Source organism: Wyeomyia smithii, chromosome 1 (genome assembly GCF_029784165.1).
Source record: "Wyeomyia smithii strain HCP4-BCI-WySm-NY-G18 chromosome 1, ASM2978416v1, whole genome shotgun sequence".
NCBI classification, from domain to species: Eukaryota; Metazoa; Arthropoda; class Insecta; order Diptera; family Culicidae; genus Wyeomyia; species Wyeomyia smithii.
The window spans coordinates 31,469,774-31,487,780 of record NC_073694.1 but is presented as its reverse complement, the minus strand read 5'-3'; the positions used below and the strand labels follow the sequence as shown (position 1 = coordinate 31,487,780).

At 39.0% G+C, this 18,007-nt stretch overlaps 2 protein-coding genes across 5 annotated transcripts in view; both read left to right on the top strand.

Moving 5' to 3' along the window:
- The window catches only part of LOC129724857 (RYamide receptor-like), a 309,108-nt gene that overhangs the window by 281,473 nt on the left and 9,628 nt on the right, over window positions 1-18,007 (top strand). Inside the window, exons 5-6 of one of the 4 annotated variants that reach the window (XR_008727974.1) lie at window positions 11,910-11,978; window positions 12,433-12,734. Coding sequence is in view for 3 of the 4 variants with exons in the window: in XM_055680102.1 (XP_055536077.1) it covers window positions 11,910-11,978; window positions 12,433-12,837 (474 nt within the window). In the remaining variant the exon portion in view is untranslated. Of the gene's footprint in view, window positions 1-11,909; window positions 11,979-12,432; window positions 12,844-18,007 lie in introns of those variants that run through there. The other 3 variants (XM_055680112.1, XM_055680121.1, XM_055680102.1) reach the window with 3 other exon arrangements.
- Window positions 16,544-17,668, top strand: LOC129724877 (toll-like receptor 4). The gene is made up of 2 exons (XM_055680154.1): window positions 16,544-16,677; window positions 16,739-17,668. The coding sequence occupies exons 1-2, from the start codon at window positions 16,655-16,657 to the stop codon at window positions 17,613-17,615; spliced, it is 900 nt and encodes a 299-aa protein (XP_055536129.1). The 5' UTR covers window positions 16,544-16,654; the 3' UTR covers window positions 17,616-17,668.

Sequence of the window (18,007 nt, the reverse complement as noted above, 5' to 3'; positions counted from 1 at the left end):
CTAGCAGTGCAGTGGATACCAGCGATGGCGGGAAGCGGCCACAGCTGTGGCGTAGCAATGGATAGCGCACTAGTTGCAGCGGATTCCAGCAACGATAGCAGCTGGGCCAACTGATGCAGGGTTAGTAAATACTAATGGCAGCGTATAGCGGCCACAACTGTGGCATGGCTATGGATAGCGAACTAGTTGCAGCGGATCTCAGCATCGATATCGGCTGATGTAGTGAGGAACTTTAGTGAAATGCAGTCTCTGTGCGATAGTGGGCACTAGTAAATGCATTCAATGAAAAGTTGACTCATTTTGACAACACGTGAGCCGTTTAGTTTTGAGTGTTAAATCAGCTTTTCATAGGTGTCGATGGTTGTGAGGTGGCGTGATCCACTCACAACCAACCCAACTGGTCTATATTCAATCCTAGCCGACACCGGGAGATTTTCTGAGGCGAAAAATCTCTGGGATCACGCCTTCCATCGCATGAGGAAGTAAAGCCGTTGGCGCCGGTCCGTTAATAAACGGGTCGTGAGTTAGGGTCCTGGGTGTGGAGTCGCCTCCCTGGGCGTCGGTGATTGGCCACAACAGTGGCGGAACTAGACCGACGGAAAATAAGCGAGAATTAAAAAAAAAAATCAGCTTTTCACTGTTTATTTTATCACAACGAATACTTTATACGTATGTGATCGGCATCTTATCCGATACTAAAATGAACAACAAATTGTCCTTTTCAGGATGAAATAAAAACCTGATGAATAAAGCGTTAATGTTTTCTCTTGAGTTAATTTACATTTTTAACTTTGTAAAAGTTATAAATTTTACCTTATTTCCGTGTCTCAGAACGTACTGAATTATCTTTTCCTTCAGTCATGAGCACGACATCCGAAAAAATTTCATCTCAAAATTTAAAAATTGTCAAGCCCTAACCATGACAAGCAACTTACTATATTATTGAAAATGGTCAATCCTTGTTGAAGCGTAAAATTCGATTGATCTGATTTGTCAACGTTTATTTACTAGAAAAATGACTGACACGCAAGCAGCCGGGTTATCTTTCTTGTGAAAGTATTCTACTTCAACTTGCGGTCGTGGCTTTGCACACAACCCTCCTGTCATTTTTTTTTTCAATAGGAAATATGAATGCACATCAAGTTCCTGACACGTATGAGTGATATCAATAACAAGAATTTCTGTCAGAAGATCATATCTTTTAGTAAACTTTGATTCGAGTTACAGTGTTTCATACATTTAATCTGGGATGAAATGCGATCGAAGTTGTTGGTCCAACTTGTGATAATTTTGAGAGGCGTTTGCGGGCCGTAATCAAAGCAAAGACGAAAGATTTGAATCGAACTGATTCAATTGTAACGTTATCACTTTACTATGATAATAAAAAAGAACCAGTAATATTTCTTAGATTACTCCGTTTTAATTCTATGGCATAAATAAAGTGTATCAATTTCACGGTGTCACCCTGTAAAATCTGTAATTTTTTTTACTTTAAAAAGAACAAACAAAATTTATTATTATATTTAATTTATCGTACAGATTATAATCTAGGAGGGAGACACGAATACCACACATATAACTTATCGACACAAAGTTATCAACGCAAGAAAATTTACGGTCGAAAAAATTATCAGAAAAACTGCATTTCGGCTGTCACCATGACGCATGACCCGAACGACGTTTTTGTTGACACTTTGTATTTTGTGAAACGAAAATCAACATTCGAACGTGACTTTCTTGACGAAGAACTGCGTTTTTCGGAAAAAAAAATTTAGTGTGGGTGACATGAACTATTGTACTTTTGAAAAATTCGAGCCATATTTTAAACCCAGATTGACACTCTTACGTCCGACGGGGTACCCGGTGACCCACAAATTGCAATTCTTGTAATTTTGACAATTTTAATTTGATTTTAATAGCTTTATCACTAAAAGATTCAGCAACTTATCTGCTTTGAAATCAGTACCAGTGCGCCCCGAAAGAATTTTCTCATTCCCGGGGATACGTTCTGAAACTGAGAATTCTTATGAACATTTGATAATATTCGTACAATGAATGAAATCGGAATGATGTTAAGATACGAATATCATAATGGCGACTTCCAGCCATCAAATTTCAATACCATCGAATATGGGTATTTCCGACCTCGGGATTATGTCCAGAGTTCCGAAATCAACTGCCGACGCTATTTTGAAATTCGAGATGATCAGCCAAAATTGATCTAAATTGACGAAAAGGTGCCCAGAGACCTGGAAACGACGCTAGCGGTCATTTTGAATATCAAAATAGCGACCTCCGGTTTTTTGGTAGAGATTGAAAAATGGTCGAATACTACTCAAAATGGGTATTTCCGGAATCGGGATGATGCCTAGAGACCGGAAATCAATTTCACACGCCATTATGAAATTCAAGGTGCTGACTTCAGGTTGTCTGGTGTTGTTTTGAGGTCTCTGAGTAGCATCTCGATTCCGAAAGTATTCATATTAGTTGGCACTTGGTCGAATTTGGCTGTTTGCCGGAAAACGGAAGTCACCATCTTGGAATTCAAAATGTCGTTTCAAGTTAATTTACGGAAATTAACTCCGGCACCTGGGTATCATCCCAACTCCGGAAACACCCATATTCGATAGTATTTGCCAATTTTGGTTCTCTTCCAGAAACCGGAAGTCGCCATTTTGAAAATTAAAATGGCCTGTGTGGTAGTTTTTAGGTCTCTGGACATTGTCTCGATTCCGAAACTACTCATATGAGGTGGTTTTTGGTCAATTTTTGTTTTTCCGGAAACCGTAAGTCACTTTCTCAAATTTCAAAATGACATTATCCTGATTCCGGAAATTTTAATATTCGGTCAATTTTGGTTCTTTTCCAGATACCGGAAATCACCATTTTGGAATCCAAAATGGCATACGATCTCTAGATATCATTCCAGTTCTGATAATAGCCCCGGTGGAATATGTTCCAGAGGGTCCATCTTGAGGCCATATCACTGTGTCAACCAATACCATAAAAATGGCCTGCGGAAGCGATTTTATAAACTTTGAACCGAAAATTGCAAAATTCTGTTCAAATATTCATTAAATTCCTAAGTTTCAGAACATATACCCGAAAAACCGGATATCCGGCAATGATTTCAAAGCACCGCTGACTCTGATTTCAAAGAAGAAAAGTTATTGAATCTTTTAGTGCTAAATCTATCGAAGTCGGATGGAAATTGTCAAAGTTACAAGAATTTCTTTGAGATGTCACTGAGTCTATCACTTTTGATTTCAGTGAACTAACCTAAAAAAGTACCCTGGTACTCCGTCGAACGATAAACTGTTAATCAGAACACTATCCAACATGGCTATTATCAGAACCGAAATGATATCTAGAAGCCAGAAATCGACCCCAGATACCATTTTGAATTCGAAGCTGAAGACGTATGGTTTCTAGAAAACCGCCTAAAATCCCCGAATCTCACACAATATCGGTATTTCCAATCGAGATGATGAAATTTAAGACGGCTACCCGAAAATGAACAAATACCATCTATTATGGTTATTTCTGGAACCAAAATGATACTCGGGGACCGGAAATCGACTCCAGATGTCATTTTTAAACACAATATGATTACTGCTGTTTTCTGAAACAACAGCCAAAAATGGTCGATTACCACCTAATATGAGTACAATGTATTTTCAATTTTATCAACATTCGCTTTTATCACCACTCACTAAACTCGCGCTCGATTTTTTCACATTTTCTTTTTCGATGATAACCCTTCTTCAAAGGAATTCTAAATCAAGAATAACTGAGTTTCAGTTGTAAAAAGAGCATTGAAAACATTTATTCTCACATGTGCCATGAACTCAACATAATTGCTCATTTTTCTGGGAAGGACAACCAGCTGTCATATCTGTTACAATTTATTTGTATCCTTATTTTATGAAAAATGAATTGTAAAAAGCGTAAAGCTCAAATTGCCGAGCAGTTTGGTGTTCATAACCCGTCGATTTGAAAATAATAAAACCTAGTGGTTCAACAATGCAATGGGCAGAACAAATCGAAATAATATTGCATGTGTAATTGCTTTGATAAAGTTTGCGAAAATGGCATGGACAAAAATATTATAAACTAACTTATTTTTTGTTTATTCGTTTGAATCTTGAGCTTATATTCCTTTGGACTTAGAAAGTGCATTATTTTATTAAAAATATCATTAATTTAAATTGTATCCAACAAAAAAAGTTCGATTTTTATAATTACGCTAAATTCAGGGTTATTTACGATAGATATTATATTCAGTTACAACCAATCTATTGGAGTTTACAGCGGTGTGTCTGCGCAAATGGAGCAGGGCCATTAAATTGACACCATCTGTTCGGATTTCAAAGCGGACTTCAACTGGGTCAACCATCAAATACTGCTCGCTAAGTTTGACAAACTAGATGTGTCACTTAGCTTGCTACTGTGGCTAAGCTCTTGTCCACATTCTAGTAAATTCAACATTAAGTTCTCATTCTTTGTTGGTTCCGAATACCACAAGGTAGCATTTTAGGCCCGCAGCTTTTGTCAATCGGTACCCCAAAATACACTGTTATCAGTTTCATTCGCTAAATAACAGACTTTTGTTTATGTTTACTGCATTGACGATGCGCATTTAAGACGGTAAACGGTAGTTTGAAACCCATACTATAAGTTCAAACTAACAGTTTGGAGTGAATATGTACTAAATTCTTTTATTTGAAATATTTGCCGTATTCTACCATAGTAAAATCCTGACGCTCGTCTGCTCTATGAATAACTGTATCTATTAATTGGTTTAGCACCACTTGAACAACGTCCCAAGGATATCTCATGAAACACCGTCCATTTTGGGGTGGTTTTGACTACCTACTTTTCCAATTACACTGCCTATTTCGACCACGTTTGATTCTTTTTATTCATAACTAACCGACACTGTGAACATCAATATCTCAATGTAATTTATATTCTGAGTAACTTCTGAATCAACAAAGGTAGACAACGTCTGAATCTGAAAAAGGTTAAAATAAAGCATCTATTCAAATCCATTTTTTAAATAAAGTTGCAAGTCTGAGCATAACATTAGAATTTATTTAAAAAATTAAGATTATGTTGAAGTGGGACTTCGCAGATTCTGAAAAAGTATCCAAAAGTGAACAAGTAGCATCTCATCTGATTCGATTCACCAATCTTCAAGTTTCTAAGTGGTATGCTGCACTTGATACGTTTGATCTTTTTTGGTCATCAATTGAAGTTTCTCGCCAAACATGTGAAAAGGGCCAATGTGCCATATGTAAACAAGCCAAATTTTATCGTTTTTTGATTAATACAAGCAAAATCTGCCCTTACCAATAAGCTTTATTGATAAAAGAATTTACTCTTAATCAAACAATCTTATTTGTACGGGTAGATTAAGCTTGTATTTATTGAAAAACGTGAAATTGTGGCTTGTTTACATATGGCACATGGGCCCTTTTCACATTCTGGCGAGGTTTCTGTTTTTGCTTCACTTTTTGCGCTTCGAGCGGGGAGTCTCGTTGCTTTAGTGAACCTATATATTAGAGAAATGACGAGACACTCACCGTTAAGGCAACTATCAACATCAAAACGGATAACGGCAATGCAAAATTATACAGCTCGCCCGTTTTGATGTTGACAGTTGCCTTAACGGTGAGTGTCTCGGCGTCTCTCTGGTGTATGGCTGACTACGTTGCTTACAAGTTTTTGAGGGCTAAAATGAATTTTTCTTTCCCAAGCCAGTTTGCTGAGTTCGAGAAGTTTACTTTGATCTTTGTTGTCTTTTTTTTTTCGAGCAAACACGCTTGTAACCAGCCAAGCGTTAAGTCATCTTGTATGAAACTTTAATCACAATAGCAGTCTCCCAGCCAACGCTGGGCAACTGCCAGCGGATAACGTTGAGCACCATTTTTTTCTCGCAGGTCCGAGTGAAAAACGGATATGACCACTTTAGTTCAATTTATTCTCCAACGGAGAATAGCTAATATTAACGTTGTAATTTGAGCACATTGTCCATCCATATTAATTTCCTACTGTCGGTTGCTTTTCCTTTGTGATCAATTTTTTTACCGTGGAAAAGTCGGTGATGCAAAGCGAATTCCTACTAGGTGGATCGTTCTCTGCATCATTCCGTTCGCCCACAAATGGGCAGATGAAGTTCATCTAGATTGAAGGAAGCGTTCGTTTAATAATGGAAATAGTTTTCCCCCTTGTTATTATGTAAGCACAATTGTTGGTTAGTGTGTTGGACGTCGCTCGTTGTCATGATGTCGCAGCGGCCAAAAGGTGAAATGCCTTTTTCCGGAGCGCCTTCTGGTGCCTCTAGTGGTTGATTGAGTTGATCGTTGCCACCCGGTCTCATTCTGGTTCCAACAGGAGAAACTTTTTGAAGCACAGCTTCATTATTGGCAATTTGTGATTGAGTTTCCTCCGATTGACAAGCTCGTTACGGGTACAAAACATTTGCACCGTCGAAGCCGGATGCTTTTTGGCAGTTTTCACAAAGGTTTTCAATCGATGGTTGATTTAATTGCTTGTTTGTTTTTGTTAATAACAGTTTTAACTTTCGAATGTTTCGAGAAAATTGCGTTACTGAGCCAAAATGTGCCGAGGAAAAAATACGAAAAAGTCTACAGTTCACACCGATCCGACCTTATTCCATATATTTTGACCACAAATGTCAAACGATAGCATGCCTGTGCATTAAGACGACAGTCACTTCACTCGCAGATTATGCCGCGGCGGAGTCGCGAAGCAGTTGCGTTTTAGCCTTTCTTTTTTCGCCGAGAAATTGCAGTACCGACCTACGTGAGATGATAGTAAAACCGACCGAAGGTTAAGTAAGCGAGGTCTTTGTGTGTTTTTATTATGTTATCTGCGGCGAATCTTGCATAATGTAGAGTAGGAGAAAATGGGGTTTCAGGTTTTACCGCAAAAAAATTTAGGATCACAAGAGGAGTCATTAGAAAAGATTAATAAAATATACTCAACAATCATGGCTTTTCCTGTCTCCCCTAAGTCATAGTATGAAGTTGACCGTGGTTGGTCAAATAAGAGAAAAACCAACGAAATGGCGTGAAAGGCAAAGGTTAAACGAATGAAATTGAGAAAAGGACCGGTCGCACCGGTGCACAGTGGGGAATCGCTGGCCATCAGCCAAACATTTTTTTTTCTCGTTAGCTGTTTCATAATATTTTTCCTTTATTGCTATAACATTCAAGTGTCTAAATCCAAAATTTGGGCGCAATATCATAAAATTTAAATTTTTTATGACTATTCAAAGCTTGGCGAACTTGCGTTTTTTGTCTTTTTTTTTTTTTTGAAAAAAGATACATTACTTCGAAACGCTCTGTAGCTTCAATGATAGCTTGGATTTTTTTGACGTCAAAGGAAAAGTTGTTGTGAATTTTGTGCAAAACAAACCCTTTCCATTAGATATTGTAAAATTTGGTTATAGTAGGCCTGACACCAAAAAAAATTTAAAAAAATGTGATTTTTTGTAGAAAAGTAGTTTAATAGTTTAGTTGCCGCAGTTTGCCACAGTTGTGACTACATTCAAAATTTAGGTAAAATCGTAAGCTTTCAAATGCATACTGTCCGCTGCTGCGCTAAACTGCGCAAATTGTCACTTTTGTGAAAAAGGCGATAACAGATTTTGTTAGTTTTTATTTTTAAAGTTGAAATTGCATCCAGGATTAATTTAAATCATAACCATGATACCCCATTAATGGAAATTTATGATATCGTACTCAATCCGTATGGATGAAATATAAATTTGGGCAAAAATCACAAAATTTATCAATGAAAAGTTATAAAATAAGTGTTAAACAAGAAAACAGTTAACAAATCTTTATGAAATTTTAATTATGTCAAACTTTATAATTTTCTGCAAATTTGAAACAACATTAAAAACATTCAGCCCTTTTCAATTTATGATCATGAATTTCGCTAAACTGATTGAAGTGTCAAATATTAGCAGCAAATTCATACCATCAAACTCCGGCTAACAATAGTCTGTTCGAAGATTGCGTTTGCTTCGCACTAGTTTGCACACAAAAGTTAAGCACACATTTTGCTTTATGAGAAAAAAAAAAAACAAAGAGCATTCGTCGCCCTCCGCATCTTTTCGGATTCATTTAGAACGTTGTGTCATTCCAGTGTCTTGGTTTTCAAATTCATAAATTCGTTAGATTTTATTATGGAGCCTTCAACTTCAGCGGCACCACCTAATTCAATGTCTAGTAAGTTGTCAAATCATGGTTTTACACATGTATTTAAATGTCCTCTTTCAACCATAGAAACCGGATTAGAAAGACAACATATATATAAAACAATGAAAAATCGAAAAACACTAGAAGAAATGCAAATTGCAGCGAAAGAAATTTTTCCTGCTGATAAGTATAATGAATTTCAAATTTTCTGGAAACAATTCAACACAAGATTCAAGCGATCACAGCGGAAGATGATGATGACTTTATCAATTTGTAATTAGTTTGTATTACTTATGTTGTTTTAGTTTATTTAAAAAAATATATATATTTAGGCAAAATTTGTTTAGTTCGAGGGGTCGTCCCTAAATTACGTATTTTTTTTTTTCAATTGGGAGGACGCCCAGTGGCACTACTTGTGGTCGAAGATCATATAATTCTATAAAAAAGGAAAAAAGTGCCAAAAAATATTTAAAATTGGGTTTCGTGCTTTATGGACGGCCCCAAACGAAAAATGGATGCCAAATTCATGTTCAGCGCCCCAAAATTATGTAAATACCAAGTTTTTGTCGCATTTATCGACATTTTTTTTGCTTGGCCAGCCTCTGTATGGAGTCGCCCCACTGTGTGGTGGCGTCACGGCTATTAAAGTGAAACGATTAACCTCGGTAATATACTAAAAACTTAATGCAGGTGGGCGCAAAAATGTTACACATTTATATTGCCCGAGTTTTTGGGCTAATGCAGACTACTGTTCAGTTTTTTTTTCTTGCGATAAACCTGCAGCTTGCAGTAACTTTCGATGTTTATGTTGTAGAAAAAACAATTATTTGCTATCTAGAATTACAGTTCTCGGCAGTTCGGTGTCTTTTCGATTCAAGACAGTAATAAAACTGGCAAAAGAAAATAATTTCAACATGAAAGAACCCTACATACGAGAAATGGCAGCTGAGTTCTTTTTGTAGTGTGAAGATTGTCCTTGAAAAAAAAATGCAACACTTTTTGTCTGTAAAAATTGCATGGGCCCAATAGCAAAAATCTGGACGATCTCAAAGGGTAAGCTTCACCAGGAAGAAGGAAGATGTTCAGATACGACCATAGGATTGGAAGAAAAAGTAGATGAAAGTATGTGAAAAAGATGGCGCAAGTGTTGGACTGGATTTGGTGAAAAGCACCAGGGAGGATCTATCTGTCAAACATCGTGTAACCAACATATCTGGCAACATGGCGTCTGTTTGTTTTAATTTTTGTTCTTTTGGTCATGAAATTGATCGATGTAAAATAATACCGTTTTTTTTTTGGCACGTTTCTTATCAAAACTCGAAAAATTGCGGAAAACTTTCATGAATAATGCATTGTGTAGTAAATTTTTTCCCCATTCTTGTTAATAGTTACAAACGTCATGGGCCAGAGTTGATCTGCGATAACGCACACATATATGAAATTAGACAGCAGTGAATCCCCTTTGAGTAGCGCTAAGTCCAAGATGCGAGCATTTTGCCTGGGAGAGAAGGCTGAATAGAAAATCTGGTGATGGTGCACTTCACAATCGAAGATGAGGCAAACTAACTACTGTCAAAATTTCTGCTACAATTGCGAAATATGTTTTGCTTTTATCAGATTGACAGCTAGATTATGCCTACGAAAATTGCGCGATTGTTGTTTTCTCTTGTGTTTCATGTTGAATATTTGATCCGCAGTACACTGCCTATAATCGCATATCAGTCCCATCTAGAAAATCATCGAGTTGAGAAAACAGCATTTGAAAATATTTTTCTTGTTTTGGGTATTTCAGCTGTTTGGGGTGGGTTATTCCTATTTTACGACATGTTGTAATGAAACAGACCTTAATCATAACTTCTTCATTAAAGAATTGCCTTTTTCGTGAATATCAAATCAAAAATAAGGAAGAGACTGATATGCGATTATTTTGGCCATCGAGTAGCAAAATAATCGCATACCAGTCTCTCTTTCAACCGCTCGGTGTAGGAGTAGTCATATTTTTCTCAAGTATTTTGAATATGGGCATACGTTCATGGTCGCAGACAGATTCTGAATATGCTCTATGGAGAATGACGGAGACGTCCACCCATTACTTACCCCGACTTTAAGGTCGTCGTTGGAAAAGCAAAACACAAGGTTGAAGTCTTGGATATGCTACTGAATAATTTCCTTTCTTACGTTTTCAGTGTTTTCGAATTACGTGCAATACGTATTATTCCGCATTAGCCCGTGCATTTAGCATATTGGAAAAGTAGTATTGAGAAAGGGAAGTTTCCAATTTCATTACAACAGTGACTTGACGGGGGACGACGGCGATGAAAAGACGTACAAGCTGTTTTTCGCAAAGCAACTAAAAACGATTTCTTCTGAGTTCTGACAATTTCAACTTGAATGATCATTTAAAGTGAGCAGATCATCCACAGGAAATTAACCCCTTACAGAAAGCAACATTGCTCAAGGCTGTTATGCCTCTGATTGATAAAATCAATAACCTTTCGGGAACGAACTTTCAGAAAAAGTCGCAGTTCCAGTGTCTACTTAAAATTAACTTTTGTTTGGAATTTATTTGGAACAACCTTGCATTTATTAATTATTTGATGAATTTTTATCAGTAAAAATCCTGAAAAACAGCACAAAATATTTGTTATATGGATTGAAGTAAAAAATATGACCATACTTAGGAAAAACATTTGGTGGGACTGATATGCGATTATTTTTATGATGGGACAATTTGACATTTTTCTCTGACTTTTTCAAACAAAACATACTTTTTTGTTTCCTCAATCGATAGTAGAGCAAGAAAGAGATGGAATCTGATATTTAACTCAAAAACGATTAAAATCCATATGGGACTGGTTTGAGATTATAGGCAGTACAGCAAACAATAGGTTTTATAATTTAATTCGAATTCCACCCGCCATAGAAAGAGAAAAATTCAATTATAAGTAATGCAATCTGTAATTAGTGTGCCTGCTATTGATAAATGTTGGAGTATGTTTGTTTCATATTCAATTATAATCATCAATATGAATTCTTATATCCTGAATCAAAATTACCGAAATTCATATCTCCTTTCAGTGTAGCAGAAGCAATGAAATGGTACACAAAAGATAAAATTCAATTGATTTATGTTCCTGACTGGATGACTGACTGACAGACAAGTTGGCGATGAATACAAATCGATAAACGTAGATGAATACCCAGTTGAGCGAAAATTTGCCACAATAATGAACGAATTCAGTCACAAAGCAGGCGGTGGTGATTGAAGGCAATGTTTTACCCACCCGACTACTCCCCGGGTGCCTCCTCTATCGTCGCGTCGCCCGTTCAATGTGCCAGAATGAACGTAATTCATAATTGTATTACCGAGTTGCAACAATACAAAAAGCTTCAGTGCATTTACTTCGGTTTGCACGTTGCAATAAATTTCGCAACAGTAGTGGCTTTTTGGAAATTGTTTTGACAGTTTTGACAGTGACCAAAGTTCGATAATTAAACTGCTCTGTGCGGCAATTGTGCGCTGTCAAAATATAATGAGTGATGATAGTGTCATGCATCCTTGCATTAACTGTATTGACTTTAATGTGTTGACCTCCTCGAATTTACTTCAAAAAGCATCTACACACAAAAAGCAAACATCTAATTCTCAATTTAACTTTTCTCCATTCTTTTTTTCAGATGATCAAAATGATGGTCACCGTAGTAATCGTGTTCACCATCTGCTGGCTGCCGTTCAACTTCCTAATGGTGAGAGCCAAAAAGGTTCCCTAATGAATTGAATAAACTGCCAATCGGCTTGCCACCGAACGCCGAACGTCCCACGGTTCACTACAGCGAATCGGAAATAGACGTTTTTAACGTGATTAAATCTTGTCCAGAATGTTGAACCAGTTTTCTAATTCGATCCAAATGTGAGAAGTAACATTTCAACAGAATTCGAAGCTTGTTTGCTATTCCAATAAACATTTTCGTTCGAACAGTGAAAGAGAGATGAAGATCCTTCATCACAACGGCCAGTGTGTCAATGGTGGTCTCCATATATAGGAGTTTTGAGCAGAGAAGTGCGAAACGGCAACTCGATACGTGCTACTGTGTCCTTTCAATTCTCTTTGTCCGAACCATAGTAGTAGGCAGTGTGTTACTAAATGCCGTGCAATTTTAACCCCTCCACCTTTTCCTTCTCACTTTTGTATACCCGTAGGTCATAGATGTCGACACGTCCTGGGACCTGTTGCCGTACATCTGGTTCGCATTCCACTGGCTGGCGATGTCGCACAGTTGCTACAACCCTATCATCTACTGCTACATGAACGCCCGCTTCCGGTCCGGATTTATCCTGGTGCTGCACGGCGTTCCTGGGCTGCAGCAGTTGTGCTGCTGCATCCGGCACAAACCGAACGCTCTGGCACGAAACGCCGGCTCCAGTGTGGCCCTCGCCGGTGAGATGAATGGAATTTACCGTGACAGTGCACTACTGTCGAGAAAGGCTAGAGTGCGAGTTAGGTGCCACCAAAATAACAAATCCACTCTGTTCTACTGTTTCCAAGTTTGTTGTACTGTACGAGTTGGTGTTACTTCTATTTTTTGGTTTATTTTTCCCCATTAGCGCCACGTCATTTAGTTCGCGATTCGCGCTCACAGGCTTTGCTAGGCTTATTTGTATCTATATAGTTGTGATGCTTTCGATGTGTATTCTTGACACAAGATAGTGTGGACATACTACTGATTACCTCCGGTGTCATTCAATTGATCAGAGCTGACAGCAAAAGGAACTGTTATTCGTATTTCTATTCGCATGATATTAGGTTTAAGTTATTTATTTTAGAGTGCAGCAGTAACTGTCAATTTTTTATGATATTTTGTCAATTTCTTGAGCTTTAAAACTTGACTATCACGCTTTTAGTACAATTTTTAGGGCTAACCTTTAAACAATTTTTAAAGGTGCATTTTGGTGCGTTTTTGACGACTTTTTAACAATTTCTTAGTGAATTGTTGCTATTAAGTGAGCCACTGATTTCTCGTTGTTTGTCAATAAATGGAGCCAGCAATAAGTGCTAGTCGATTTTGACACATCTAAAACGTGTTGAACACGTGTTATGAAGTCATATACTTTTAGTTGCATGAAAATGACCGGTTTTGTAATAAATAACCGTCAGCCGTCGAAAACGGCGGCTGAAGCGCATCGAGAGTTACAAAAAGTTTACGGAAATGCTACTCTAGGTGAAACAAGTGATTGGTTTCATTACTTTAAGGACGGTCATTTCAATGTTGACAACGGTTCTCGTGAAGAAAGGCCTGATGGGGATCCATTCAAAACACAGGAACAGCTTGCTTCGGTATCGGGAATTACTCCCGATTACTTCAAGCCGGCTTGTAAACGATCCACACTTTCGTTTGATTTCGCCTCGTTAGTGTGCGTCACAGTAGGCTTTTGCTCGTGAATGTATAACGACAGTTGGTCAATTGACATTCGCGTTCATAAGAGATGCACACTGGCATTCGTTTGGCAAGGTGACATTCTCCGTACTCGAAAACCCCTATGCAAAGTTGGTAGCAAACCTCAGAGGAGACAGGATCGTTGTTGCCTGCTCCACTGTTAAGTTGTCCGACTTTATAAAAGCAAACAGACGCGCATTGTTTTAGCTACACGGCTTATGTAGGGCTTCGGTTCGATTCTATGCCTTGAAAACAATCGCCAGCAGGGAAGTAGCTGAAGCAAGCTTCCTACACCGCCGGATGTCAGCACCTCCGTCTGCACGCGGCGCACGGGTCGAAGAAGCTGCCCCACAAGACCTGATCCATCGGGCAAAACTATATCCGGATGGATATCCGGGCCCCTGGGTTGTCTTCCTTCGGCCCAAAGAAAAGGCATTGGATACAATGCAGGTTTGTAGGGATTTTAATATTGCATGCTACCCTGTGGGACTAATAGCGGCCTCGATCAACTAAATTAGTTGAGAGAATTCGTTATCAATATTGTTTTTGGCACATTTTGCATATTGTAAGATAAGTACAACGATACACCGTGCCCCAGGGCTGCGTCAAGAAAATTTACAGCTCGGAAAGATCCTCGACCTGACCGTGGACCACCGAATCAGATGTGTAGGCAGCCTTGACCGAAATCACTAAGGCGATATCCATGAATAACGTAACGCCAAAAACCCAATTTTTGGACTCCCACCCGCCATATGTAACGAAACATAACGCCAACACTTACTCTGTCATAAAAATTACGTAACGCTTGCGCTGTAGAAGAATTTGCTTGATAAAAATGCTCGTTTTTGGAGAGTCTCTCCAGAGTTTTTGTGTTATGTAACGCTATTCTTACCTCCCCCCTCCCCTATGTAACAAATCGTAATGCTCAAGGATACCTCCCTATGAGCTTCACGTAATTTATGGATGCCGCCTAAAGTTCGCCTCAATGAACTGCGTGTTTTTGACATGCCTCAAGCAAGCAAATGAGATTGCTGCTTGTGAACTTTTCACGCTGGAATACCACGTGTATATTCTTGCTCGTGCTATGGAGATCGACGGTGTGGTCACCGACTCGAGTCTGACCGTCGAGGATATGCTGAAGAATGGACCTGGCCGTTTTAAAGATTCCAGCCTTCAGCCGCTAAAGATACTTGATTGCAAGCAATTGCACTCAGTATCGCTCGACAAGGGTGTAAAAACTGGCACTCAATCAGACTTTTTTCACGTGACTTTCGCCGGGACTGCTCTGTCGAGCTATGTGCTCGTAAACCAGGTGCGTCTACCCGTGCGCTTGTTTATACCGCGGGTAGTGAACTGCCTCAAGTGCAAGCAGTTGGGTCAGTGCTGTAGTAATCTAGCAGTTCGTTAGAGGTTGATGACAACGTAGACGAGCCGAGATCACGAGTTCGATCAGGAGGGATTTAGATGGCACAAAAGTATAACGTGCGATCCAAGAGTTTAATTGTTACCAACACCTGCTCAGCGGTAGGCCACTCATCGCGTTCGAGGTTAGAGGCCATAAGTTGGCGGTGAACTGCGAATCAATCAGAGGTTTGGAATTTTCGCACTAGCCTGATCTGCGATTGTGGATATCGCATCCTACACATCCGAATTCAGGACCGGGACGGCTGCTGATCACTTGCTGGACTGCGAACAGGACGATTGATAAACGCTGGCGGGAAATGGGTCAGGAATTTTGCGTAAAGTTGTGTCCTGGTAATGATGGACCGTGGTTGATCAAGAATCCACTGTTGAAGGTGCTTGCTTAGAATCAGTAGCCAACGCAGTTGCACCAAAAGAGGTGAATGAAACTAACGCTACGGAAGTAGCAGATGCAGTTCCAGTAGCAATGTTGTCGTAAGGAATTGTTACCGGAGTGACTGGTAGAACGGAAGCGCTGGGAGGTAACCAAACAGCGGAGTTGGCTGGAGTGTCGGAGAATTCTCTGGAAACAATCCCCTGTGGCCATGTAACAGGTCTTAAGGCAGTGGCTTTGTGTTCCGAAGATGCGGGCGCCGAGCTTTACCGAAGTGACTAAAACAGTCGCTTCTTATTTTCGGCAAAGAGACAACTTTGATTGAGTCTTGTGTCGCTAATCCATCTCTGTCCAGTTTTCCAACGGCATAAACTGTCATGGTGGGATGAAAACGTGAAAGGTACACCCAAAACAAATCAGGTGGAGTATTAGCCAAAAGCTGATCAACGAGAACAGTGACAACCACGCTCCCGAAGGAAGAAACAACACATTCAACACTTTTAGTCACAGGCAGCTAAATGAGTCATAATGACCCGATAAATAGGTGAAGTTAGATTAGCGTGGATATTAGAACGAACTGGAACTCGCGTGATGATGCTCTTGATCCGGATAAAATGATTCAAAAGCGGGAGGCTTATGATTAGAGCCGCATAGGTAAACAAAATATCTGAGCGGAAAAACCTTGCCAATTAAATGACTCGAATCACTACACTACGTCATAAAATTACCCTTTTATGCGCTTAGCACGGAACACAGGTAACTGAAAAAAAAACACAAACAACGCAAAAATATTTAAAAAAAAAAACTATACAATATTAAAAAACACGTCACGCATACTGAACGATTGTACGATCTTCTAGAATCAACTTGTGTTCTAAACTTAGTTTTGTTAATAGTAAAAATTTAAAAATTACTTACAAAATGTTACAAATTATAGCAAGTTTTGTAAGGTTTTTGACAGAAAAAATCAGAATTAGAAAGTACAATATTTTATTAATTGAATAACAAATTTTCAAATCGTTTGATCGGGTACCTACAGCTCTGTTTCATCCGCTTCTATAAACCGGCTTATCAGTAGTTGCAATTCTCTAAAAGTCGACAAAAACATGTTGATAAGCTCGACACACTCTACGACAATCGAAACAGTCAGAGTCGAACAGAGTAACAGTCAAAGTCAAGTTTAGCCCATCAAATGGATCGTTTGTGTGTCTTATTGTAAGATTTTCAGCAAAAAATGAAATAAAGCCAACAATAAAATTTTCCACAATATTTGCAGAACTTTGCTGGTCCTAGTTCTCGGTGCTTTAGCAGCTCCATCTCCAGCCGAACTGAGCTGTACAAAACATGGTACCGATCCGGAATGTATTATCAGCAACATAACCTTCGAGTCAACAAACCCCGAAGAGTACATTTTTCCAAAGGAGATCGCAATTCAACTAGCGAATTGCACTATGGAGTGTTTCTCACCAGAACTAGCCGCAAGATTGTCGGAGGTCACCACCGAACTATCAATTCTTGACGGTGTCGCACCGAAATTATACGTAAAGCCTAGTCTTAAAAAGATCACCTGTCTACGAGCCGCCACTAGTACTGTGCTAATCGATCCCGTCGAAAATCATAACCTAGAATTACTGGACCTTGAAGGAGTTTTGACTGCTATTCCGGAGAATATTCACTATCTTAAAAAGCTGCAAGTCCTAGATTTGTGTCAAAACCAAATAGACCACGTGAAACTGGATGCCTTCCAAGGATTGAACCACCTTAGAAAGATTAACCTAGGACACAATCGCATCCAATCGGTAGATTCCACAGGCAACACGATCAACCTGCCGGCCCTAACCGAACTGTTTTTGCACGGTAATCAACTCACAGCATTGGACTTAACTCACCTCAAGGCGGACAATCTCCAGCGGTTCTATGTGTCGGAAAATCAGCTCACACGAATTGATTCGAACTTTCCCCACCAATTTCCCAACCTGGTGCGAACAGATTTATTCCGTAACAAGTGGATCTGCGAGTGGCTAGAGGAAACGTTACGAACACTGAACGCTAGCAAAGTGGAAACTCATAGCTATCTTCCGAGCAAGATTTGCGATGAAAGGGGATCGGTAAAAGTGGACGTAGTTGATTGTGAAAGCGCAATAGATATTTAGAAATAAGGTTATCAACAGGAATAAGAAAATAAAGTCTTTTGCTGTTTTGACAATTTTTGCTGCAACATAACATGACACTGGAGGTTAGACATTAGTATGAATTTATATTCAAAAACTCTAAGTAGAATAGAACGACTTGAACGTTATTTTCAGTAATTTCTTGCTGTTCGCACCAAAACTGCGTTCTTGTGCGCAAAATTGTATTAACCGAACAACTATCCTCTCCTAGAACATTTGAGATTGCATTCAGGAAAAAAAAGTTACAACGGTATTGATCGATCTACTTAGAAGATTTATTCGCTTGCCGCATCTAGGACGGCACGCTGCAATCATAACAACGATCCGTAAGCCTGGGAAACGATCTGACAGTGTGTTCTGACTTTCTTCCAAAC

What these genes read in the sequence shown, in the direction of transcription:
- LOC129724877 (XM_055680154.1), top strand. Translation starts at nt 16,655, where the DNA reads ATGGATCGTTTGTGTGTCTTATT. An exon ending in GATCGTTTGTGTGTCTTATT is followed by an intron (nt 16,678 to 16,738) that starts GTAAGATTTTCA and finishes CAATATTTGCAG; the next exon opens with AACTTTGCTGGTCCTAGTTC.